Source organism: Podarcis vaucheri, assembly GCF_965113315.1.
Source record: "Podarcis vaucheri genome assembly, chromosome: 1".
Taxonomy (NCBI): domain Eukaryota; kingdom Metazoa; phylum Chordata; class Lepidosauria; order Squamata; family Lacertidae; genus Podarcis; species Podarcis vaucheri.
In genome coordinates, this window is record NC_138759.1 from 89,447,694 (window position 1) to 89,470,945 (window position 23,252).

Here is a 23,252-nt window from a genome sequence, read left to right on the forward strand (position 1 = left end):
AGTAATTACATTTCCCTGGCTGACAGTTAAAAACATATCTGCAAGCCCTGGTGCATAAGCTGGAGAAATCCCTTTGGTCTGATCATTCAGAGATACTCTGAGCAGTGTAATGTTCCAGGGATTTTTTTTAAAAAAAGTATTTTTTTTAAAGGGGAAGCGGAATCACATACTGTACCTATAAACCTGCCTATCACATGTGTCAGTCAGTTTCAGCACTATTAACTGCTTTTCTAGACAGAAAAACCATACCCCAAATCTGCCAAAGTTGATGGGTTAGAAAAGGCAAACAGTCCTGGTTATGCCTAACACCTGAGCTGAGCTGTGGAATATCCCAAAGGAGAAGTATTTAAAGTTTAGGTTTTTGGCACACAGATCCTACTTTAGGCAATTTTTACATGGCTTCCTCTCTTTATGGGAGAGGGAGAGAGAGGCAGCTGTTTTCTGCAGGTGGGAGGAAATAAAAATTAACCCAAGCCCTAACGACACCCTTGAAATACCTCCACAACAGGACATGGGCTTATGCAGAACAGATGGAGGGATGCGTCAGCTCTTTCGCATGGAAAGGTCCACTGTTCTTCCATCCCAAGTGCCCAGCGTTCAAGGCCCTTTGCAAGTTCGTTCTGCCTTCTGTTTGCACTGACAAAAACTGATGGTTGTAAATTGGGACCAGATACTGCAGTGCACAAAATCTTTCAAAACTGATGTGTGCCATTTAAAGCAGGACCTATGGGCTGGATGCAACCCCTTGGCCTCTCCATCTGCCCTGCTGACCTCTCCTGTGCAGCCACATTTCTCCCATTGCTCAGCTGCTTCTGCCAGTCAGCTGAGTGGTGGCAAAGGAGGTGGGAAGTTGCAGGGAGGTTCAAACTTCATCTTCTCTAATCTATCCTATCCCACTCCCCTCCCAAAAATGCTGATCATGAGGAACAATGGAGCAATGAGGGAAGAGATGCAACGGCTGCAGAGTCCCACTGCTTCCACTGGCAGCTTGCTGCATTTCTGTGCTGAGAAAAAGGAAGCTCATTTCTCAGCATCCCAAAAGGAAATGTGACCCAGATGTATGGATATGTGTGAATCGTGGAGGGGTATGCGTATGAATGGAGGTGCAGGTGTGTGAATGGGTATAGTGTGGGGATAAGCGGATGGGTATGAATGGGGCATGCATATGTAGATAGCTGTGAATGGGGTGTGTATTTGTGTATATAGCTTTGGCCCACCCCTGGCATATGCCCCTCCCCCTAAGGAGTTACAAGGGAATGCAGTCCCTGGACTGAAAGAAGTCCCCAACCCTGGTATTGGGTAGAAAGTTCAGATACAAATTTAATGAATGATAGCTCCCACTCCCTTCTGGGCAGTTTTGTAAGGAAGGACAGGGTATACATTTCATACATAGAGTGCATATGCTTCAGAGGCCACAACTTATTCCATAGGTGTGTACATATGTGCACACGCCCAGACCAAATGAGGAATGAGTGGTTTCCATTCTACATAGATACAGCTTTAGGGCATTTGCTGCCTTGCACACCTGTTCCTCCTTCAGTTCTCAAATAAAAGTGAACAACATGTAGATTTGCTTCTCTATCTTTTTTTTAAAACATGTAGTCTTCGCCATTTTAAGAAAGAAATGAAATTGAGGACAATAGCAAAAGCCCACACCAGCAGGGATTCCATTGCACTAATAGGTCCAAATGTGCCTTTTTAATCCAAAGCTAAGGGAACCACAGGCCAAAGAGGTGCATGTGCTCTTTGGTCTGTAGCTCTTCAGTGGAAGAGGTAAATCTAGCTGCAAATTGATTTGTGTTTCAATGTAAGTATGTGTGTGTTTAGTTCTGTCAGAATTTGAAGGGGCAAATGGGGACTGAGAGTGTGTCTTCAGAGTTACAGTGAGACCCTTTGACATCCATTTGTAACCAATCAAAAGCTGTTTGCAGCTGATCTGTGCTGTCAGCAAAAAACAAACAACCCCTTGCAAAGGAAGAACCAGGAGTTCACTGAATGCTCCTGATTTTTCCTTTGTAGCCACATCCTTTCCTGCTTCACACCTGACATTATGTTACATTCAAATAGTTTATGTGTTTAGATAATACTGTATTTAATATTGTTGTTTCTCTTTGATAGAACACATTCAAAGTTGCATCAGGCCAATGCAGAGACACTGTGCAGTATACCATTTAGCTGAGTCAGTAGTTAACTTGATCTCAACAGACAGGTGTTCCACCCACCAGACAGGGAAATTCCAAAGTAGTAATGCCCCCCACACTGCGGTGTGATAGTAGCTTGTACAGTCGTACCTTGGCTCCCAAACGCCTTGGTACTCAGATGTTTTGGCTCCTGAACTCTGCAAACCAGGAAGTGAGTGTTCCGGTTTGCAAATGTTCTTTGGAACCCAAACGTCCAACAGGGCTTCTGTGGATTCCGATTGGCCACAGGAGCTTCCTGCAGCCAATCAGAAGCTGCGCTTGGGTTTCTGAACGTTTTGGAAATCGAACAGACTTCTGGAATGGATTCTGTTCAACTTCCAAGGTACGACTGAGGCCGTGGGTGAATACCTGGTCTTTAACTTCCTCTTGCATGCTCTGTCTTCCTTACTTTTCTAGTCAAGCATGCCTCTGAATGACTAACCCCTTGATAACTTGGTGGTGGGTTTTTAAATGTAATTAATTTAGCTTTGAACAGTTCTGCCAATATTTCATCTGGCAGTGCTAACATGGCTAAGTGCATACCAACAGCAATGAGCCAGTGAGCAGCTGGGAAACAGCAAAAATCTCAAAAATAGCAGACCCAAAATTTCCAGAACATTCTGATTCCAAACTGGAAGCATCACTGTTGTCTTCCAGAAGAGGCTGGCTCTTATTTCAGAACAGAACTGGTACCCCCACTTATTAACACCCCAGTTTTTAATATCTACTGTCAGTTATCATTCATAGATTTTTTAGCAGGGCCTTTAAAAATGCATCCACACTGGTCTTCTTCCCAATGCAGAGTGAATTGTGACAGATATGTTTATGGAAAACTAAGGTGAATGAGATCCTGAGCAATAATAGCAAGAAGTAGCTTAATATAGGTCCCCAAAGAATAGGTAAAATGAAATCCTCCAGCTGAGCCTCATTCACTGATGTTAATATTTAAAGGCCACATCCTCAATGTGCTTGTTTCAAGGGTTAGATGAAGAGTACTTCCAATCTTCACAATCCTCTCTTGGCTAAATATAATTTGCTTGGGAAGCACATCACTGTCAGTGCAGAAAGTGTCTTGGGAGACCACTGCCAGGGACATTTTTGTACTTTTAGTTGCATAATACAAGAGCAATTAACACAATTTAGCCATGACTAAATGTCATCCCATTGATTTCATGGGAGCACACAGCTCAATCCCATGCATATTCACTCAGAAGTAATTCATAGTGATTTCAGTAGGATTTACTCCCAAATAAATGTGCATGGGATTACAGCCTTCATCATGACTGACTCTTCCTTCACATGTACAGACATGCTGTGAGTTGCACATTCATTCTGGTTCTGTTGAGCCAGAATGACATTTCAAATCCTTCCATAGACTTGACCTGCTACATATTCTTAGAGGGCTGAAGGTATCTCTATAGGAAAGCATGTGACTCTATAGCTTTCTCCTACAGAACAGTTACAGATCCACTATGTGAACTGATTTGGTAACAATGCCTGTCATCTTTGCCAGCAAGCTGAACAAGGCACTTGAGGTGCTATCAGCAAAGCCCACAAAGAGCCTGCTGTACAGGCTCTTGAGGATGCAGGTTGAGCACTGAGCTATATGATATTCCAGACATGGACTAGCTGCTTTTGGAATTGCTTGTTTCCCAGTCATTCATTGGTACTGAGCCATTAATCCTAGCCAGCCTAGCTAATCCATGATGAAATATATGCTCTTGGTAACTGGCTTTCCTTTAATGCTCCTCCCTCCCTCCCTCCTCCTGCTGTGTCCCCGGCAAGGGTGCCCATCTGAAGCTGTAAGTCAGAGGGTTGCAATGCAAGTAATGGAGAATGTGTCGAATTTTTCCTTAATGGACAATATAGTACTTCATTTGTCTGTGTACGCCCACTCTGCAAGAGAACTTGAGTTTCAAGTTAGAAAGCCTGAATTGTTTGGAGCTGGTGAAATATGATATCACTTGCAATGATAGCAGTACACTGAAAAAGGAGAAAAACCCACATTGGAGTTTTTGTGAGACTTGCTGTTTGGAACACATCTCACGTATACATCTACATCCATTGCTGCTTGCTGTATACATATATATATAAAGTGTATATATGCATGGCTATCCTAAATGTTGTTCTCCTTTTTGATTGGGTAGATATAAAATGAGATATATGTGGATGCAATCATTCAAATACTTTGTTGATATACAAGTTATACATATAGGCATCTACATATATGATGTATGTTATTTGTGATATACAATGCCATTCGAATGCAATGTTTCAAATCCTTCTTGTCTCATGATCACGATCTTTGCAGATGCCATCTCTACCTTGTGGCAAAACCTCTGACATAAGATGACATACATTATCTATTCATTCATTGCTGTTCTTCAGACATCCTGGTAATGGGATGGGGATGCTGCGGTCATTTGCTACCAAGGTTCTCTCTATTGGGTTGTTCTCTTGGGCTTGTAAAGAGAAAATGGGAAGTTGCTATGTTTCAGTTTCTGCACTAACCCTATACTCTCACAAAAAGCCATAAATGGGAAGGATGGTGATGATTTATTGAAGAAAAAAGGGAGATGGAAACATGGATATGTCATTCCTTTATATATTTTCTAAGGGATGTTCCACAAAGAAGAAAAGAGGCAGAAAGATCATGGTCGCATGAAATTATCAGATGCATTCCAGAGACAGTTACCAGTCCTCCAGTCCTGCTATGTAACATAAGCACCTAATTCCTTGCCAGTGGGACTTTGACTGGTTGCTGCTTCATCACAGGCTCAGTACAGCATCTGAATACACATCTGTAGTTATATCCTTGCTACTGGAGCAAACTTAATAGGCTAAATGTCAGGCCAAGATTTAAGCTGGAGAAGCTGGGGGCATGATTTTCTTGAAATATGGATCTGACCTGCTGAAAACATTATCAGTGTGAAGTAAGTTGTCCACAAAAGCTACTTAAAACAACAACAGCCAACCTTGCTTGCCACACACCTATTAGCTGTAGTCAATGCTGGGAACATTAATAACTTGAGAGATAACAAATGTCTTTGACTAGTTGTGCTGAGTTTAGTAGTTTGGTGCAAACACAAAGCAAGGTGTTAGAGTTGGCTGTAGAGTTGCTGTAGCTCCAGCACAGGCATGGGCAAACTCGGTCCTCCAGATGTTTTGGGACTGCAACTCCCATCATCCCTGACCACTGGTCCTGTTAGCTAGGGATGATGGGAGTTGTAGTCCCAAAACATCTGGAGGGCTGAGTTTGCCTGTGCCTGCTCTAGCAGGTGGTCCTGTTTGGGGATGGTGTAGAAGAGTCCTCTCAGCTACATGCAAACCTTTGAGAGTTAACATTGTTGGAAGAGCTTGCCAAGCTTTCCCCTGAGGAAATCCAGTCTTTGCCACTGAATCAGAGCAAACATCAACCAGGTTTTCTCTGGATTGATGTTTCCTCTGATTTTTCACTAAAGAATGGGTTTTCTGGGGGAAAGTGGTAAGGCAAGGGGGAAAATGTTCAGACCCATGCTTTTCTAGACATGGGACAAGTGCAAGCCTGGATGGAGCCCTAAGTGCCTCAGCCTTCCATTTTGTAGATCCACTGCTCCACTTGCCTTAAGAAATCACACACTACTGAAGAGAGGGCAATCTTTGTCTCTTCTCAACAGAGAAGCTGTCTGAGACGGGGGGCCTGCTACTGGCAGCTACATTCCTGTGGTTTCAGCACACCAATCACCCTGAGTATTTCCAGCCATACATGTATATAGCTAGGATTCAGTTACAACCCTGTTTAGCTATAAACTGGTATTTAAAAACAAACCTGGAAATGCCTGGATTTCTTCTCCTTTACATTTAATCCACCCTTTTATGTTCTGTTTTGTTGATGCATTTCTTTCGCTCTCTGTATTTTTGATAACAGTGCGCTCTCCACCAGGACTGGCTAAAACTCCGCTTTCAGCACTGGGCCTGAAACCTCACAACCCAGCAGAGATCTTGTTGCAGCAAACAGGAGGTAAGCAAGAGTAGTATAGTGATGGAGAGACTGGTACTATGGAGAATAGCAGCATCGTCTTTTGTACAACCCACTGTCCTGTTGCCAAGATAGAAGGCCCATGAAGTTTGTATTAAGTAGTTTTAAAGATACCCACTGCACACAGACTTTAAAATAGATTTTAGCTCTGGAGTATAAGCATATATTTTATTCCTTCAGTTACACAGCAGCAGTTGTTTTAGCAAATGGCATTGCTGTTCTCACAATCACTTTTCAAATCTTACCAAGCCCAGACCTTGATATTGCCTTAAGGTGGTGATTTCCATCAGCCAGCATCATTTTCTGTGCTCTACAAAAGTGCTTCCTTTCCTCAGTTCTGCTCTTGCCAATTTTGTATTTTTAATGTACATCCTTAAGTTGCTTGCATAATGAGCCTCCTGTTCATTTTCATTCATCATTTTTAATTATGGATGACAAGGAGAGATAAATCTTATTTATAGAACTGAGGCAGATTTGAAAAAAAGTACAAATCTGATTTGAACTTCTTCTTTTTGTCTATCTTGGATTCCAAATGTCGCAGAAGTTGGATTTCAACCATAAGACTCAAATTTTGGAGTCACATTCTGCAGTTTGCACTGCATCTGAAAGTCTGGCTCCAGTTTTTCTGTACAAATTCAATCAAGTGTGAATCTTCTATGGCCCTTATCCAATTCAAATAATCTGCAACTAATTGCATGTAATAACTAGTGGTGTCTGGATAGGGAACCACATCCCAATATGCTTCAAAAGACACAAACAGATCATTCACTGTGGCTCAAATAAGTATTTCATTGGGGATACAGATGAAGACACAAATGCAGTCTTCCATATGTAACTCTTCCTTGCAGATTTGAGGCACATATATTTAATTTTAAAAGGAATGGCATATCTCAAATTTCCATATCTGGGGATTTACACTTACACGCAGATTATAAATTGTAGGATTATTCAGTGTGACGCTGCATATAATATTCAGTGTTGTAACAGTCTTCGAAATTACACAGATCTTGAGTGCTTGTTGCAGTAACTGAAATATGCTGGATTCAGGTAGGTAGCCGTGTTGGTCTGATGCAGTCAAAAAAAATATAAAATTAAAAAAATTGTCCAGTAGCACCTTAGAGTTGGTCTCTTAGTTGGTCTCTAAGGTGCTACTGAACATTTTTTAAAATTTATTTTGAAATATGCTGCTTAGTTTAAATTGCTCCAGTGGAATATATGTCATCCCACTCTTTAACATAAAATGTTAAGGCCCCATAATGCTTCTACAGTTTTAAAATTGAGTAAGTTTTACACTTGCCACTGGCTGGATAGAGGAGCTGCCTGCTGGGGTGGGGCAGCCATGTAAACTGAACTGGGATTCCTGAAGGGTAAGAATAATAAACATATTATGACAAACTGTCACAGGAATGATAGTGATTGCAATCAAGAAGCAAACTAAGAGATGTGAGATAAACTCCCACAGCGGAAGGGTAGGGAGTGAGCCCCAATCATGACAGTTTACAGTCTAAACCGAATATTCAGGTGTAGAGTCAATATTTGCAGAGGTTTACATAAGCATGTGAGCTGCCTGCTACAGATTTTTTCACAAGTATGAACTTGCTAACCTGGCTCAAGCTGAAGCTGATTAGGAAAAGTAGAAACTGAGTCCTAAGCAAGCCTGAAATGCATTTTTTCAAGATTATCCATCCATCAGTATAATCAGCCACTTTATGGACAGTACTTCATGCCATAGAAGGCTATTGAACATATCAGTCCTTTTAAGAACAACAACTGCAGAGTAAGAGGCTTGTAGTTAATAGTAGAGACCATGATCAGTGTATTGCATAATGGGAAGCTACCAGGCTTTGCACATGTCCAGTTTGAGGAGGCATGCGTTGGAGCAGATTGGACAGTTGTTTTCATGAATGTTGCATCTCAGAGCTTGCATGGGGTGGAGGTGGGGACTCTAGGCTAGAAGCCTTCCGTTTGACTCACAAATGTTCCATGTGTAGAGAGATCCTTGGCATCAGAACATTTTTAAACAAGTACTCTCCCCCATGAGGTGATATTGTTGCTCCCCCCCCCAGTCAGGATTCACTCACATGCCCATAAATTCAGGATGTGCAATTATAGTTAATTGGGAGGTCTTGCACAATACACTCACTTCTCCAAAAGATTGGGCTGTATGTGATAAAGAAAGCGATGGAAAATTCACTGGAATGTGTGGAATAACACTTGGTGTCATCTCACTTCCACCTCTCCTTGTATGTATTTTCTGTGATTTAAGCAACAAGGTCTCTTTCTCTAGCAATATCTTAATAATAGCCTGCTGGATCAAATCAATAGCCCATCTAGTCTAGCATCCTGTTCTCACAGTGGCCAACCAGATGCTTGCTTGGAAAACAGGGAGCAGAACGTGAGCACAAGCGCACTCTCCCCGCCCATGGTTTCCAACAGCTGGCTTGGAAGCGTTACTGCCTCCAACTGGGAAGGTTGGATTCCCTTCTCTTTGATAGCCTTCTCCATGAATTTGACTAATCCTCTTTCAAAGCCAAATCTTCTGTGGTTATGCTTGTTGGTTTCCCAAATGTCTCTAAACATTTATTGCTTTTATCTGCAGAATATGAACACTTGGTTGAAAGGGGGTATAGTGTAAAAATCTAGACATGTGCCATCTTAGAGACTAAATAGGCTCTTTATTTTCATTTTCTTCTGACTCCCAGGCTAAGCGCTAGGTCTCTGAGTTGATTGAAGAGTGGTACAGAGTTCCTTTTTTAAAAGGCCAGTTCCTAATAATGTTTTTCAGGCATTCGGGAACCTTAAACGTAGATTTGTGGTGTTTATGGTCATGATTTAGACCAGAAACAACCTCTTCTGATATTTACAGTTGCTTAACATAAGAAATCCTGCTAATTTCTCTCTCTCTCTCTCTCTCTCTTTCTTTGTATGTCTCCTCCTTCTCTCCATTTTCATTACCTTGCCATTGTCCATCTTTTCCTTCCCAAACACTTCTTTCTTCCATGCTTGCCCCTCAGAACTAGATGGGGAGACAGTAGTTGAATCTGATGAAGGTAAGGAGGGAATTGTTTTCATTTTATATGAACTATTTGGCAAACAACAATATGCCAGCAGGCCACTGTTAGTCCCAGTGGCCACACGGAAGCTGCTGGGCTTGTGTGTGGTCAGAAGAGTTGAAGACCAAAACATTTCCCTCACAGAATTTTGCTGCACCACAGATTGCCCAAGAGCTGCTGTACATGGAAACTGCAAATAAATGAGAGCAAAGACATTAGCAAGAAGTTGATTACTTTTTGAATAATAATAGTTTCAGCTTCCTTGATACAAGTGTGCTAATACAAAGACATTTCTCCTTTAGAATTTCTTGCAAAAAAAGCAGATTTCCTGAGCCACTTCTGCCAAACTATTTATAAGTTTCATTATTTTGTCATTTACTGGTGGCAGAGGTGGCATTTTTGGAGATTACATCAATCTTGGTGAATGTAAGATTCTGAGTATCATTTCTGAATAACTTGTGAGATGAGCAGTGCATTCCTATGCAAGTATACATAGACGTAATCCCTGTTGAGTTCAAGGGGACATCTTTCCAAGTAACTGCATAGGACTGCAGCTGGATGCCTGATAGAAACGTTATCTGTCCAGCATGGGAACAAAATCCAGATAAATCAAATCTCAGGCTAATCTGTGGACATATGAAAACAGGAACCTTGAGGCATAGACACAATTACATGGTTGCTCCTCATGCTACTATCACCTGGCAGGTGGTACTAGGCATTTTCAGGTTGACATGGGACCAGAGGTATACATTTGCCACAAAGGTAAAGTCTGAATTTTGCAATGGCATTTTGCTCCTTCTAGTCATACTTACATACTACATTACTTAGTGCCACAGAGGATCCCTTTCCTACTCTCCTTTCTTCCTTTTCTCCTTCTTTCCTTCTGATACAGAAGTGACTGGGTTGATGCTGGAATACTATTTAGTGCTCTTCATTTGTCTGTTTGTTAAATTTTGAACCTCACCATATCCCAGAGCTGGGTTTGAACCTCAAAAGAACTTTTTGAAGGTATGAGAAGGTATGAAAAGGTATGAGCTACAGGTGTATGTCACATCCTTGTAGGCAGCATTTTTAGGCAGCATTTTGTTGCATCACAAGCAAATTAGTGATCTCATTTACTTTCTGCCTAATCCCTACTTGTAGCAACAGCAACTACTAGCAACAACAATCTATTGCTGCAAAGTGAGAACTAAACTATTCATGAAACTGAGTCCCTGAGATTTTAAGCACTATATGAAGCCGTAAATTCTGCAGTCTCAGCAGAAAACACATGTAAGGTGTGGGGGGAGAGTGGTTTTTTTAACCCTTTGATCTCTGATAGTTATATGTTGAAAATTTTACCCACCAGCTTTCCAAAAGTCATGAGTAAACTGGAAATGGTTAAACTGAAAGGCCCCCTGCTTTAATATGAGTCTTCTGCAGCCCCATTTTGTAGAAATATATTAAAACAGGAATGCAAGCACTGTACCACAACTCAACTTTGTGTGCCGTTTGCCCCTAAAGTAGGACTGGAGAATATGTAACCCTCAGATGTTGTTGGACTCCAACTCCCACAATCCCTGACCCACTGGCCACACTGACTGGGGTTGATGGGAGCTGGAGTCCAGCAACATCTGGATGTTCATCATCTCTACCCCAGATAATTGTTTCCTGTTACCCCAATAAGCATTTAGGCACTGCTCCATAACTGTTCAGAGGTCCTGCATTCCCAGTACTTCCCAAAATATGTGCTACTACTGACCTTTAGGGAGTGAAAATAAGCAGAAAGCCAAGGAGAGAGTTCACAAGTTTAAAATGCTGCTTGGGACAGAACCCAGCTGGTATGAACCATAGCCTTTTGGAGGGCTGCTACATGTTTAGATATATCAAACAAACCCAACTGGAATCCAAAACATTATCTGAACAGGATGTACAGCTTTTTCTAGGTAGAATAGAGATGAAACTTGAGCAAGATGTTTATCGGGACTACCAGTCCTTGCTGGTCAGGAAATATTCACTTTGCACTGCTGGTCAGTGCACGCTCATCCCTATCCCCACCCCTACTAGTCTCTGTAATATCATCTCACCTTTGGAATTGTTTGTTATGTGTAGTTTTGCGCAGTTCAGTTTGGGAGGGCTGCTGTCACTTCCCCAGTACACTCTTCTTGTTAGTCTAATCTGTTAGTCTAAAAGCACACAGCCTAAGATCACACTTTTCAGTTTATGCATTAAATCAGTTTCAGATTTTTTTTTTTAAAAAATACCCTCTACTTATATCGAGGCAATTATTATTTTAATATACAGTTTATTGAAGATTTTGTTTCCCCCCCACAAACAAGGAATGCATCATACAAACAAGGAATGCATCCCTTGATAAAACCAACCTGTGCTTTGAGAACTGCTGCAAAGGTGGTGGGTGATGGTGGGTGGGCACTCTGCTCATGGTGCTACCAGTTGATGAGATCTTTGGTGCAAATATCATTTCTTGGTAATGGATCCCATACATTAAATAATGTATGTTAAGTCTGCATAGAGTCCTCATGTTCTTTAATCTACCACTGCTTCTTTTGGCTCTTAGACTCTTGTAACATAGTGTTAGCAAGAATTGTGTGTGTGTGTGTGTGTGTGTGTGTGTGGATCTGGAAATATGGGCTATAGGAGATTGTAACTTGTGACGTCAAAATGGTTGTTTCATGTCCCCCAGCCTCATAGGAGTGTCTCTTGAGACTCTCCCTGTTTATTTCCTACAGCAGAATGAAATGTTTGCTTGCTTCACATAAATACAGAGAGGATATTTTTAGATTTTGTTTGATATGGCACAGGACTTGGAACTTTACCAAGTGATTCTTGCATGTCATCCAAGAGTTCCATTCTCTCCTAGGTTTAGCATTTACAAATGGTTTGTTAATGCTAATTTTTCAATATCACTCAGATAATTTGCACACAGCTGGGCTTGAGAATTTAGCATATGCATAGGCTTTTATGAAGTGTGAGCAAGACTATAGCAACAGAGGGGGATGCATTATACAGCAGAAGGAAAAAATATTCACAAAGGGAGACAATATCTTAAACTAAAGGCAGCCCACCCTTTATTCTTATATATGTGGAAGAAGACAAAGACATGAGATACAACAATTTTACAGTCCTTTATCCCTGAACTTCATGGTTTGGGGGGGGGAGAGATTCCCACAATTTAACAGAAATTCTTGGCTTTTTCGGGGAGCTTCCCATTAGCCTCTTGCAAGTTAACTTGTGGATACAGAGCCATGCCATTTTTAGTTAGGGAGGAGTGCATGAAATGTGTTATCTATAACAGATGAAATCAATTTAAGTAGCATAACAGCCTATTATGTGTTTTGCAAGTCTTTTGAGGCTGCAGTTCAGCCCAGTACCAAGACAGCCAAATGTCCATGGCCTCTCTTGGTTGGGTCAAGATTGTTGTTCTGGGCTTTTGCCTTGTGGAATGTTCAGTATGAAGAGGGCAGACCAGCCTTCTTTATCATCATTCCATTCCATTCCTTCCTGCCTTGGTGGGCTTGGTTAACTGGCAAACACTCCTTTGAACACAACAGATAGGGCTTGGCCACCGGATTTGTCTGGCCAGTTTAGAAATCCAACTTCCATCTTCATAAAACCTGGTCCATGTTTATCTGTTTTCCAGATTAGAAGGGTTAAAAGTAATCTCAAAGTCCTGTTTACATACGTTTTACTCCACCAATTACAAGGCTCAGAAGAAGATTGCCTAATTAATTACCTTGTATACCTTGCCCAACTGTGGAGCGGCTGCAACTTTGTTCCTAGTTTCCCCTCTGGTGTATCTTGGGGCATCTTTCATGCATTAAGGTGTTTGACAGCCTGTTGGAAGGAAAGTGAATGTTTTGACAGTAAGGGGTAGAATAAGCATTTCTATTTCCTGAGGCTACATGGATTTGAAAGTGAGTAAGTGGTGATAATATGGCCTTTTAAACTGGGGGTGGGTGTATTGTTTGCTATTATCGTATATAGTTTGTGTTTTTATGTTGTAAACCTTCCTGTGATCCTCTGATGAAGGATAATAATAATAATAATAATAATAATAATAATAATAATAATAATAATTAATAATAGGATCCTTTTTATTACACATTCATAATGATCTGTGCTCCTGATGCTGTTGGGGGCAGTCATACACAATCATGCTTTCAACTTGTTAAAACCCGCCCTGGGATCTGCTGGTGAAAGTCAGTTAATAATACTATTTGCACCTGCAAAATTTTGGAGTGATCGCACAGTTTCATTTCCAATCAGTGCACATCTTGCAACTTGCTGCTGAAATCTCTTAACATTTTATGCCACAAATGTTCTGGTTTGTTTTTGTGCCTCTTTTGTTGAACTATAGCTCCTCCAGACAGCAATAATGTGTTGACATTGGGGAAGTATTGCAGAAGAAACTAAAGCAGAATAAAGCCACCAACATATTGCAGAATGCACCTACAATGAAACACCAATCTGGAGGGGGCCCTCTCGCCAGTTTTAGCCTCACACAAGAAGAGAGGAATGATATTACTAAAGGATATGGAACTCAGTTGTTGTGTAAAGAAGCTGATGGAACCCAGTGTTCAGCATTAAGAAGAAATAGGAGATTGAAGTAGATGCCCATTCACAAATGCTATATATATATAGGTCATTGTGGGTAGGACAAGAGGAAATGCTTCTAAATTGTATAGTAAGAGGTTGTAATTAAAAATCCAGGATGATTTCCACCCCATCCCTCATTATGTAAGTTCCCAGAGGAAGTTGCCCTACATGGTTTACATCTAGGAAGGTGGTGGTAGATGAGGAAGGAGAAAAGCTGAATTTGCAGTGCAAGAGTCTGTCAGAGATTATTGATATTTACTTAAGACCAAGTGTATGCATTGACATTCTTCTGCATGCAGTACATCCTGACCGGCTATCGTGTGCAATATTGTAATGACATGGAAGATGTGCCCACAGGTCAGCCACAGCAATTCTACATGTCAGTGATTTTGGAGGTTCTGCACTTTTATCAAGCCTCTATACTAACACAGATCCCTGCAGTTCTATCTCAGCATGGTTCAGGTCATCTGTTACATTCTCTCAACAATAGCATTGTGCACAGGGGGGCTTGGCCATGTGAATCCAGCCCTTGCATTGTAAGATCATGAACAGAAGGCCCCAATGGCCCTTCTATTCTCTGGTTTTCAGGAGGGGGAGAAATTACTCTGATTTGCTCTAGGGACCAAGATGGTGATTAACTTTGATTTTAGTAATTTGGACTGCTACTAGCATGATGTATGTGTTTTATGAGCTTAGTTGTGACCTGCTTTGAGTTTTATCTTACAATACAAAACAATGTATACATATTCAAAATAAATTATGCTAATTGGAAATATTGGTTGTAAAAGCCCCACACCTTGAGGCACCTCAGTCATCATCTTCTCTCTTTCCACCTCATTTCAGAGCCCCGGAGCTATGTGGAATCTGTGGCCCGTACAGCAACAAGTGGTGGCAGCGGCAGTTCTGTTGGGAAGCCCCAGGCACCCCTGGCTCCGCAGGCCTATAACACTGAGACACCAGTGAGGAATGGATCTTTCCCCAACTCCTTTGTTTCACCAAGCCCTGTCGCTGCCAGCAGTCCAATGCACAGCATGGATGGGTAAGGAAAGACAGCTGTAGTTTGCCATTCTCAACAGGCTGATGATGGCAGATGCTGCTGAACTATGCAGGACTTCACTGTGACAGCTAGCAATAGGACTGCAGCCCTTTTGCTTACATATATAGACTCTTTGATGCATGATCTTGGGAGGCTGCTTTCCCCAAATAGAAGACACAGGGCCATTCCAGCTCATACTTTTGGTGTCAACTGATCAGGAAAGCATTTGTGCTGCAGGGAGATTTCATGTTCAGTCATTATAGGTTCTTCTGCCCTTTCTTGTATCACTCATGGATTTGAGCAGGGATGGGCAATCTTTTTTCCAATTGAGGGCCAGATTACCTCAAGAGTGATCTGTTGAGCACCACATGCTAGTGGCCAGAGTTTATTATGGGCCCAGAGACAAAAGTATTCTGTAATTAAGAAACTTCCCCACTTCAGTTTTCTCCATCATAGGGGAGAGGCACTTTATGATGGTTCTTCCACTTCCTTAAGTCACATCACATGGTTGTTCACCGTGATAATTGCTTCTTGCAACCTCAGGCAGAGGAGAGCAAGACTGGGAGGAGATAAGAGGCTATGATTGTTGTTGGCAAAATACAAGAAGCCTGAATGTATGAAAGTGCCTTTAAAAGGCCCCCAGATGGTTATCCATTAGGGAATGTGCCCCTTGGCTTGGAAAAGGTTTTCCACCCCCCAGTGTAGATATACAACTTTGTACACTTATGTGTGGATGGTAAGATGTTTCTGTACGCATAGGTGAGATGTTTATCTTAATAGTCATTTGTCGACCTGGTATATAAGTGAACTTGGAAGAATTTATTGTGGATGGAATAAGGAAAGCTAAGATAAATAGAGTATGACACCAATTTTTCTTGTGGGGTGGACAGGCCATTCCTTTTAGGAAGGTGATCACAGAAGAGGTGCCATTGGTATATTAATAAAATTTTCAGAAATGCAACCGAATTTCAAATTCTTATCACATCTGGAAAAGCCACTATATTGAGTCAGATCATTGGTTCTTGCTGCTCATCACTGTCTGGACTGACTGGCTCAAAGCACAGAGGTATTTTCCAATCCTACTTGGAGGTGCTGGGAATTGAACCAGGAACCTTCTGCATTCAAAACCTGTAGGCGCTCAAAATAGTTTTATTTATTTTATCAGATTGCAGGCCAGACTTTCATGTTTTCTACTATGCTAGGTGCTCTTGTTTATGACAGTTCATGCCACAATAAACCAATGCGCACAGAATATGTATGTTACCTTACTCTCTTTTCCTCAGGGAAAAAACCCAAACATTTCCTTTTACTGTATTCTCTGCAAATGTTATGCATTGAATGATCTAGCTTACAAAGGACAAGTTTGCCATGGACTGCACTAAACAGTGTCATCACTCATTCTAGAGCAACTACTTTGCCTGCAGAAGGTCTCAGGTTCAGCATTTCCCCAGCATTTCTAGGTAGGGCTGGAAATACCTCTTGTCTGAAATCCTGGAGTTCTGAGCTAGATGAGCCAATAGTCTGTCTTGGCATAAACAGCTTCCTCTATTTCTATTATTAAATACAGTGCTGTTGTTTTCTTAGTAGGATTGCGGACAGAGGTTGCAAGTACTGGCTTTTTTGGGAGGAGGTGGAACAGCATGCTGACATACACATATTAACATTTGTCCATACAGAAAGGTCACATTCTCAGCTTCCTGTGAAATATTTTCCCCTCCGGAATGTTTTGCATGCATAGAATCACATAATGGATTGCAAACTGTGAACTTACAAGATGAAGCAAAAATGACAGCCTATTCGGAAATGACCCAAGTCCACTCAAAGTTTGTTTCAAGAATGTGAACATTCTTGTGAGCAAATAAATGCAGTCATTTATCTGAGTGGACATCAAAGTTTGTTTAAGGTCACTGTGACTTAGAGCTTCATAAAGAGATCATGGGGAATTAGGAGAATCAAGAATTTGGGATAAGATGTTTGAACAAGGTGGGTTCTTCTGGTGCTTGAGTCTTAAGAGTACTGTTACCTCCAGCTCTATATCATGTCTTACAGGAATGGGTTAATAACGGATTCTGCTCTCTCCGATTGCTTCCCCCAGGTTCTCTATAGGTAGCTACCCATCAGAGAACAATGCCAGCATAGCCATTTCATCCCAGCCATCAGCTGAGTCCAGCTTCCAATCCACCAACCTTTCTCAGGGGCCGTCGGCGAACAGCAGCTACCAAAACACCTCTACATCAACTCAGGGCCTTCCAGCCTATATGAGTGCCGACTTCCCTGATGGCCGAGCCAGCACTCAACAAGATAGCCACCCAAGGCCTCAACCCCAAGCCAATGCAGTTGGGGTCCATGTCATGCCTGGAAGCCCCCACTCCCTCCACAGAACGGTAGCCACCAACACTCCCCCTAGCCCAGGATTTGGGCGAAGAGCTGTCAACGCTAACATGGGAGCCGTTCCAGGAAGCCCGAGCATGAGCAGGCACGTAATGGCTCCGTACGGCAACCTCGTTGCATCGCCTGGGAGTCCAAGCCTGACTCGGCAGCAGCCCATAATGGGAGGCAGCACATCCATGGTCTCTGGAAGTCCCAATTTAGATCGGCATATCATATATGGATACTCAGCTCCAGAGGAGAAGCGCCCAACGCTGTCCCGCCAAAGCAGTGCCTCAGGTTATCAGGCTCCCTCTACCCCATCTTTTCCTGTCTCCCCGGCCTACTACCATGGAGTCAGTAGCCCACATTCCTCGTCCCCTGACTCAGCAGTGTACCGGCAGGGAAGCCCCACCCCAACCCAACCACTGCTCCCTGAAAAGAGAAGGATGTCATCAGGGGATCGGTCAAACAGCCTGCCTAACTACGCCACAGTGAATGGCAAGACCTCTTCACCCATCTCCAGTGGCATGTCCAGTCCCAGCAGTGGGAGTGGCATGGCCTTCCATCATACTCTGCCTGATTTCTCCAAGTTCTCAATGCCAGGTAAAATCTCAGTTCTTGCTGCATCTCACTTGAGTAGTGGGCATCATGGGAATTGGGGAGAGGGCATTTCTGGGTCTTTAGTCTTCCTATTTTACCCTGCTAATCAGTACTTGATAGATGAGAATCTGATCATCATCAAGGATTGTCCTGAAATGATCAGCATCCTGTAAGTGTTTTGCAGTGTGTCATGTAGGCACCACTACCCTGGAGTGCAAGGCTCTCCTCATTTTTTTGCTTGTGATACTCCATATTTGGCATCATTTGGTTGAACACAAGTATTGTTCTTCATTGAGCATGGTATCAGATATGGAAGCACCTCTTCAGTTCTAACACTTCTTGGAGTTTTAACTATTGTTTAGGAGGCCATCACTTTATCACAGAATGATAGAACCTCAAAAATATAGAATTGAAAGAGACCATCAAGAGTTATGACATGAGGTTGAGAAGGTGCTTTACAGGGTGGGATTCTCATTATTTTCCTTATTAGTAATCACAAAAGTACTATGGGGCATTACTGCAGATTAATCTGTTTGGAATAAAATTGTCTTATCTTGATGAGACCCCATAAAATTTTCTTTCCTTGAGTTCTCCCATTTTCATTCCTTCTTTGTCTCTTAGACAGCAGCCCTGAGACCAGAGCTAACGTGAAGTTTGTTCAGGATACCTCCAAGTACTGGTACAAACCAGAGATCTCCAGGGAGCAAGGTGGGTCTCTGCCCTAGCAGAACAGAGTGGCTCAGCAGACAACACTTGGCAGTCTTACACTCAAGCATTCGAGTGACTTGGGGCTCGTCCACACTCTGCTTGTCCCATGCCTAGAAAGCACAGATCTGAGAGGTTTTCTGCTTGTCCTGTGCTTTCTATGCACAGGTCTGAGAAGTTTTCCATTTGCTCTGCTTTCCCCAGGAAAACTCACTCTTTACTGCTGAATTGGAACAAATGTCAATCAGTGGAAAACCCAACTGCTGTTTGCTCCGATTCTGTGATAAAGAGCAGGTCTTCCCCAGGGAAAAGCAGCCAACTACAAGCTGAAGTGTGAACGAGCCATTGCTTTGGTCCTTGGCATTCAAAGAAATTGCAAAATCTGCAAGGACAAATCAAACACTTCCAGAACATTTTTCCTCCTCCAGGGGCTTCCATTATGTTAGAACTTAAAGTACGTCCTCTTGGACTCCTATTCCTAACCACAGTGGTTCTGCACTAGCCATGGGTAGTTAACACTGGCCATTTTACAGCACATCTGTACCTAGTATGATAACATTCCCATTGCCACTTGGCAAAATGATACAAATGACCAGACTATCTCAAGATGAGAGAGCTTGCCACAGGAATAGTTAGGCTGTTTGTATATGGAATCATTGTCATCGGTGGCAGGAGGAACTTGGATACAGATTCCAGATTTGGTCTGTTTCAAGCTCCTAGACTGTGGTGGATGGTACAGTTATCGTGTGCCAATGTAACCAAGTATTCCTCTTGCCTTCAACCTGTTAGAACACACATTCTCTTTATAGATGCTTTTTAAGATGTATATTTGAAAAAAAATAGTAGCTTGACTTGCCTCACTGCCCCTCAGAAACCTTTACAACTTTAGTCTAAACAGTCCTGGTCCCTTCAACCATTCCCTCATAGACCTGGTATTCCAAAAGCCTAGCCTTCTTTGTGTCTCTCCTCTGAACCCTAGCCAGTTTGACAGTATTAAAAATAAAGCACAATTAAGTAGCTTAATCCTTTGAAGGCTATATCCTTTCACCCGTACATCACTGCTTTGATTCACTCAGTGGCCAGTTGTGTCTGATGGCTATTTTAAGTGGTGATGGGCATTTCCAAAGCTATTAGATGTTACCTGTTCCTATACTCAGCAATGGAAAGTTTAGTTGTTCTCCTTTCCCTCCCCTAAATTAAATCCAAAGTGGAATACTTCTCTAATCTCAAGGGAAGTAGGAGTTGACTCTGAGACTTTTATAAGACCCAAAGAACTAAAATAGACTGGATAATAAAAGTGACTCTTTCTAGCCTAAAAGTGGAGTGGGTCTTTCTTTCTAACTTAACCTTTATCCTAAGGCAGGCTATCCTGTATCCCCAGCAGATGCTTGCCCAAATGTTTCTCACAATTTTCTCGGTAATATCCACTCCACAACAAGAACACACTCCTTGTTTAAACAATTGTAGTAATGGCAAGCTGGATAGGAAGATAGTGAACATGTCCCAACCCGGGGCCCTGAATGGCTGCTTTTGCTTCAAAATAAGAGGGGCCTACTTAAGCCCATTTTATAAAAAGTTGTGAGTAATGTGAGGGGTAGTTTGATCCTTAGAGGCTGGGCTCTGTTTGTTTCATCTGCTGTGCCACATTACAGCTTCAAATTTTTCACAGATCACATTTGTACTAGAAATCCAGCGAATGACAACTGAAGAGTGATCAGTGCAGACTGACATTGCTTAGAAGTCTCTAACTGCTGGTTCTATAAGGGAGCAGCTAGATGTGATATCAAACAAATGCTTGCCACTGAAAACAGTGCCCCTCTTTCACCAAAATGTTTACATATAGTTTGATGTCATCATACTCGGTTATATCAGCTGCTAGTTCTACTTAAAGTAGACCCACTGAAATTAATGCACATGACTAGGGACTATTAATGCAGTGGTCTACTTTGAGTAAAACTTAGTTGGATACAAACCACTGTGCATTCCCCTTCTCTCTCCCATTAGCAGCTGATGATATAGAGCATGGATGAGGGTAAACACAATGTAATGAAGCCACCCCACATATTTCAGTAATCTGAGCACAGGATTGGGGGCTTTTTGGCAATGAACCTGTACTTGGCATTGTAACATTTAGGCCTAAGTGGATTTTAACCTTGTCCGCTGGCTGTGGGAAGAGAAATGCAAAGTGATCTGTAGAAAGATCCAGCAGTAATGTGAAATTGGAGCAAGACATTTCCCCACTTAGAGTGCCTTGAAATGTAGAGCCTTCTGGTGCTTGTGCTATCCCTTCAGCTTCAGAAGTGTACGGTTTCTTGCCCAACACAGATTAACAATTCATCCTCACCTCTGTGCAATTTCTCACCTCCTAAAATAGATGGTTCAGGTCCACTATTGACACATGTAATAGGGAAGTCTGCAACAGACGTGACAAGTGCACACTTTGGATCCCTCTGTTGACATGTGGAGTTGCATGTACTACAGAGTCACAGGGACTGAAAAAAGAGAGGCACCCACTGACAGAGAGTTAATGACTTCACTAGTACTGTGCAGTAGTGAATTTACATTTTTAAGAAGAAAATAATAGAAGTGGTTTTTAGAATAATTCCATCCTATGATGGCTTATGTTTACATGCAAAGATGTGCAGATAAGTATATGCTATATTGGGGTAGTCAAGGTGTTGAGGTTTAGAGATCTTGCAAGCATGTTGGTTGTGATTTTGGCCATGAGCCATGTTATAATGATGAATGAGGTGCCTCTGTCCCCAGCCAATGCTGATAAGCTACCTCTCAGATAATTGTGAGTGACCCCTTTAAAAGACTTTGTTTATGTTTCTGTCAACAGCAATTCCTCTCACCCATTCAACAGCTGAGGCACTTGGCAGCCCAGCTCTGCAGATCCATCCTTAATCCAAGAACACGTCCCCTCATTTCCTTCATGTCTCCCCTTGCAAGGGTAAAGTGACTGTTACTGAATGGAGGCTGGCCCTGTTTCAGATCAGATTCTCTGGGGCAAGGAGTTTCTTGTTCCTTCTGCAGTTTTACTTTTGCCTTAATCAAATCTTAGAAGGACATTTGCCTTCAAGTATACAAGTCAAAGGTTCAGGAACGAATTCAACATGTGCTAAGGTTATTGCTGCTGTGATGGGCAAATTCCTGGTACTGTAGCTACAATGGAGAGGATAGTTGGTGGGAACTGCTAGGACTAGTTGTGTGAAATGGGCCTGAGAGCCTTTTCTTATACATTTAATGTACGTTGATTTCTTTAACATTTGTCCAGTAAGTGCACATTACTGCTTGGATCCATTTACATACAGGGGATATGTTCTTCTTTCTCAGCCATTGCACTGCTGAAAGACAAGGAACCTGGGGCTTTTATCATTCGAGACAGCCACTCCTTCCGAGGAGCCTATGGATTGGCCATGAAAGTTGCTTCTCCGCCTCCTGGTATTTTGCAACAGAGCAAGAAAGGTATACCCTTCTTTCACTTTTAGTAATCCCTCCCCTCTTCCCCTTAGCCCTAATGGAACACATAAAATGCAGATCACTCTCAACCCTGACAGTATCTGTTCATCTGAAAATGGGATATATTTGGGCCATTATACCCCTGCCAAGGGAATGCCTGGATGCCAAATTCTGTGCCAGGTATGATATTTCATACTTTCAGTGTTTGTGGCTTATGCTAATAGCAAGCCCATGTTTTCAGAGTAGGCTCCAAATGTTTTGTCTTGTGAGGAAACGGAGATTGAGATTTTGTATCCTATCAAGAGCTTTTCTAAATAGGAACTGAGCTGCAGCATGGGAAATCAGGGCGTGACTGATATGATTAGTTCATTAGAAAACACATTCTTACTCCAGATTGCACACAGCTATGCCATCTTGTGGCAATAACAACAAAAATTCTGTGTGAAGTCAGGGCCTTGAGTTTCCTCTGCCATAAATAGTGATGCCGATAACCTGCTTTCATTGCTTCATATATGACCATTTCTAGCATGTAGTGTGGAGTAAAAAAAGTCACTATAACTGAGAAGGTACATTGTTATAATTTCCTTTTGCTTGCCAATGAAGGGCAGCATGGTATGAGTTTATGGCCCACCATATCCTAAGTCAGAGTGTTATGACTTGAAAGATGCTTTCAGAACTTGCACTGAAATCCTGATTTGTCCCAACAGGAGATCTCACCAATGAGCTGGTTAGGCACTTCCTGATAGAAACCAGCCCTAAAGGTGTGAAACTAAAAGGATGCCCCAATGAACCAAATTTTGGTAAGTGCCTACTTTAAAAATGAATTAGAAATACTTTGTATAAACCTTTCCTGCCCTCTGCTTTTCATAAATAGAACTGCCTGGTCCCATCCCATTCTCTTGTGTTTTATTGAAGATAAATGTTCTGCCCAATTCTGCCCTCTTGTGGAGGCTGTGGTGAAAAAACAACAATATTATATATATTTCGAGGACTTCTGGCACTAGGGAGAAATGGATATAACAGAAACCAAGATGCATAATGATAATTTTATTGATATATGTTTCTTAATAATAACTTATTGTGCTGTCTTGATTGATTAATTTTTATTATATACAATAAGCTTTTGCAAATTATATATATAGAGAGAGCGTGTCTCATAGAATCAAAAGTAATCTGAGCAACAGGTTTCAGAATTTGACCCTGGACATTCAGGTATTTAGACAGCTATGTAA

At 41.9% G+C, this 23,252-nt stretch overlaps 1 protein-coding gene across 21 annotated transcripts in view; it reads left to right on the forward strand.

Annotated features, from left to right (window-relative positions):
- Positions 1-23,252, forward strand: part of TNS1 (tensin 1) — a 321,487-nt gene that overhangs the window by 282,165 nt on the left and 16,070 nt on the right. For 15 of the 21 annotated variants that reach the window (XM_082237860.1, XM_082237878.1, XM_082237876.1 and 12 more), the window contains 7 exons: positions 6,088-6,180; positions 9,213-9,248; positions 14,691-14,886; positions 16,979-17,856; positions 18,475-18,561; positions 21,895-22,026; positions 22,728-22,820. In XM_082237860.1, the coding sequence (XP_082093986.1) occupies positions 6,088-6,180; positions 9,213-9,248; positions 14,691-14,886; positions 16,979-17,856; positions 18,475-18,561; positions 21,895-22,026; positions 22,728-22,820 (1,515 nt within the window). The remainder of the gene's footprint in view (positions 1-6,087; positions 6,181-9,212; positions 9,249-14,690; positions 14,887-16,978; positions 17,857-18,474; positions 18,562-21,894; positions 22,027-22,727; positions 22,821-23,252) is intronic. The other 6 variants (XM_082237875.1, XM_082237861.1, XM_082237879.1 and 3 more) reach the window with 1 other exon arrangement.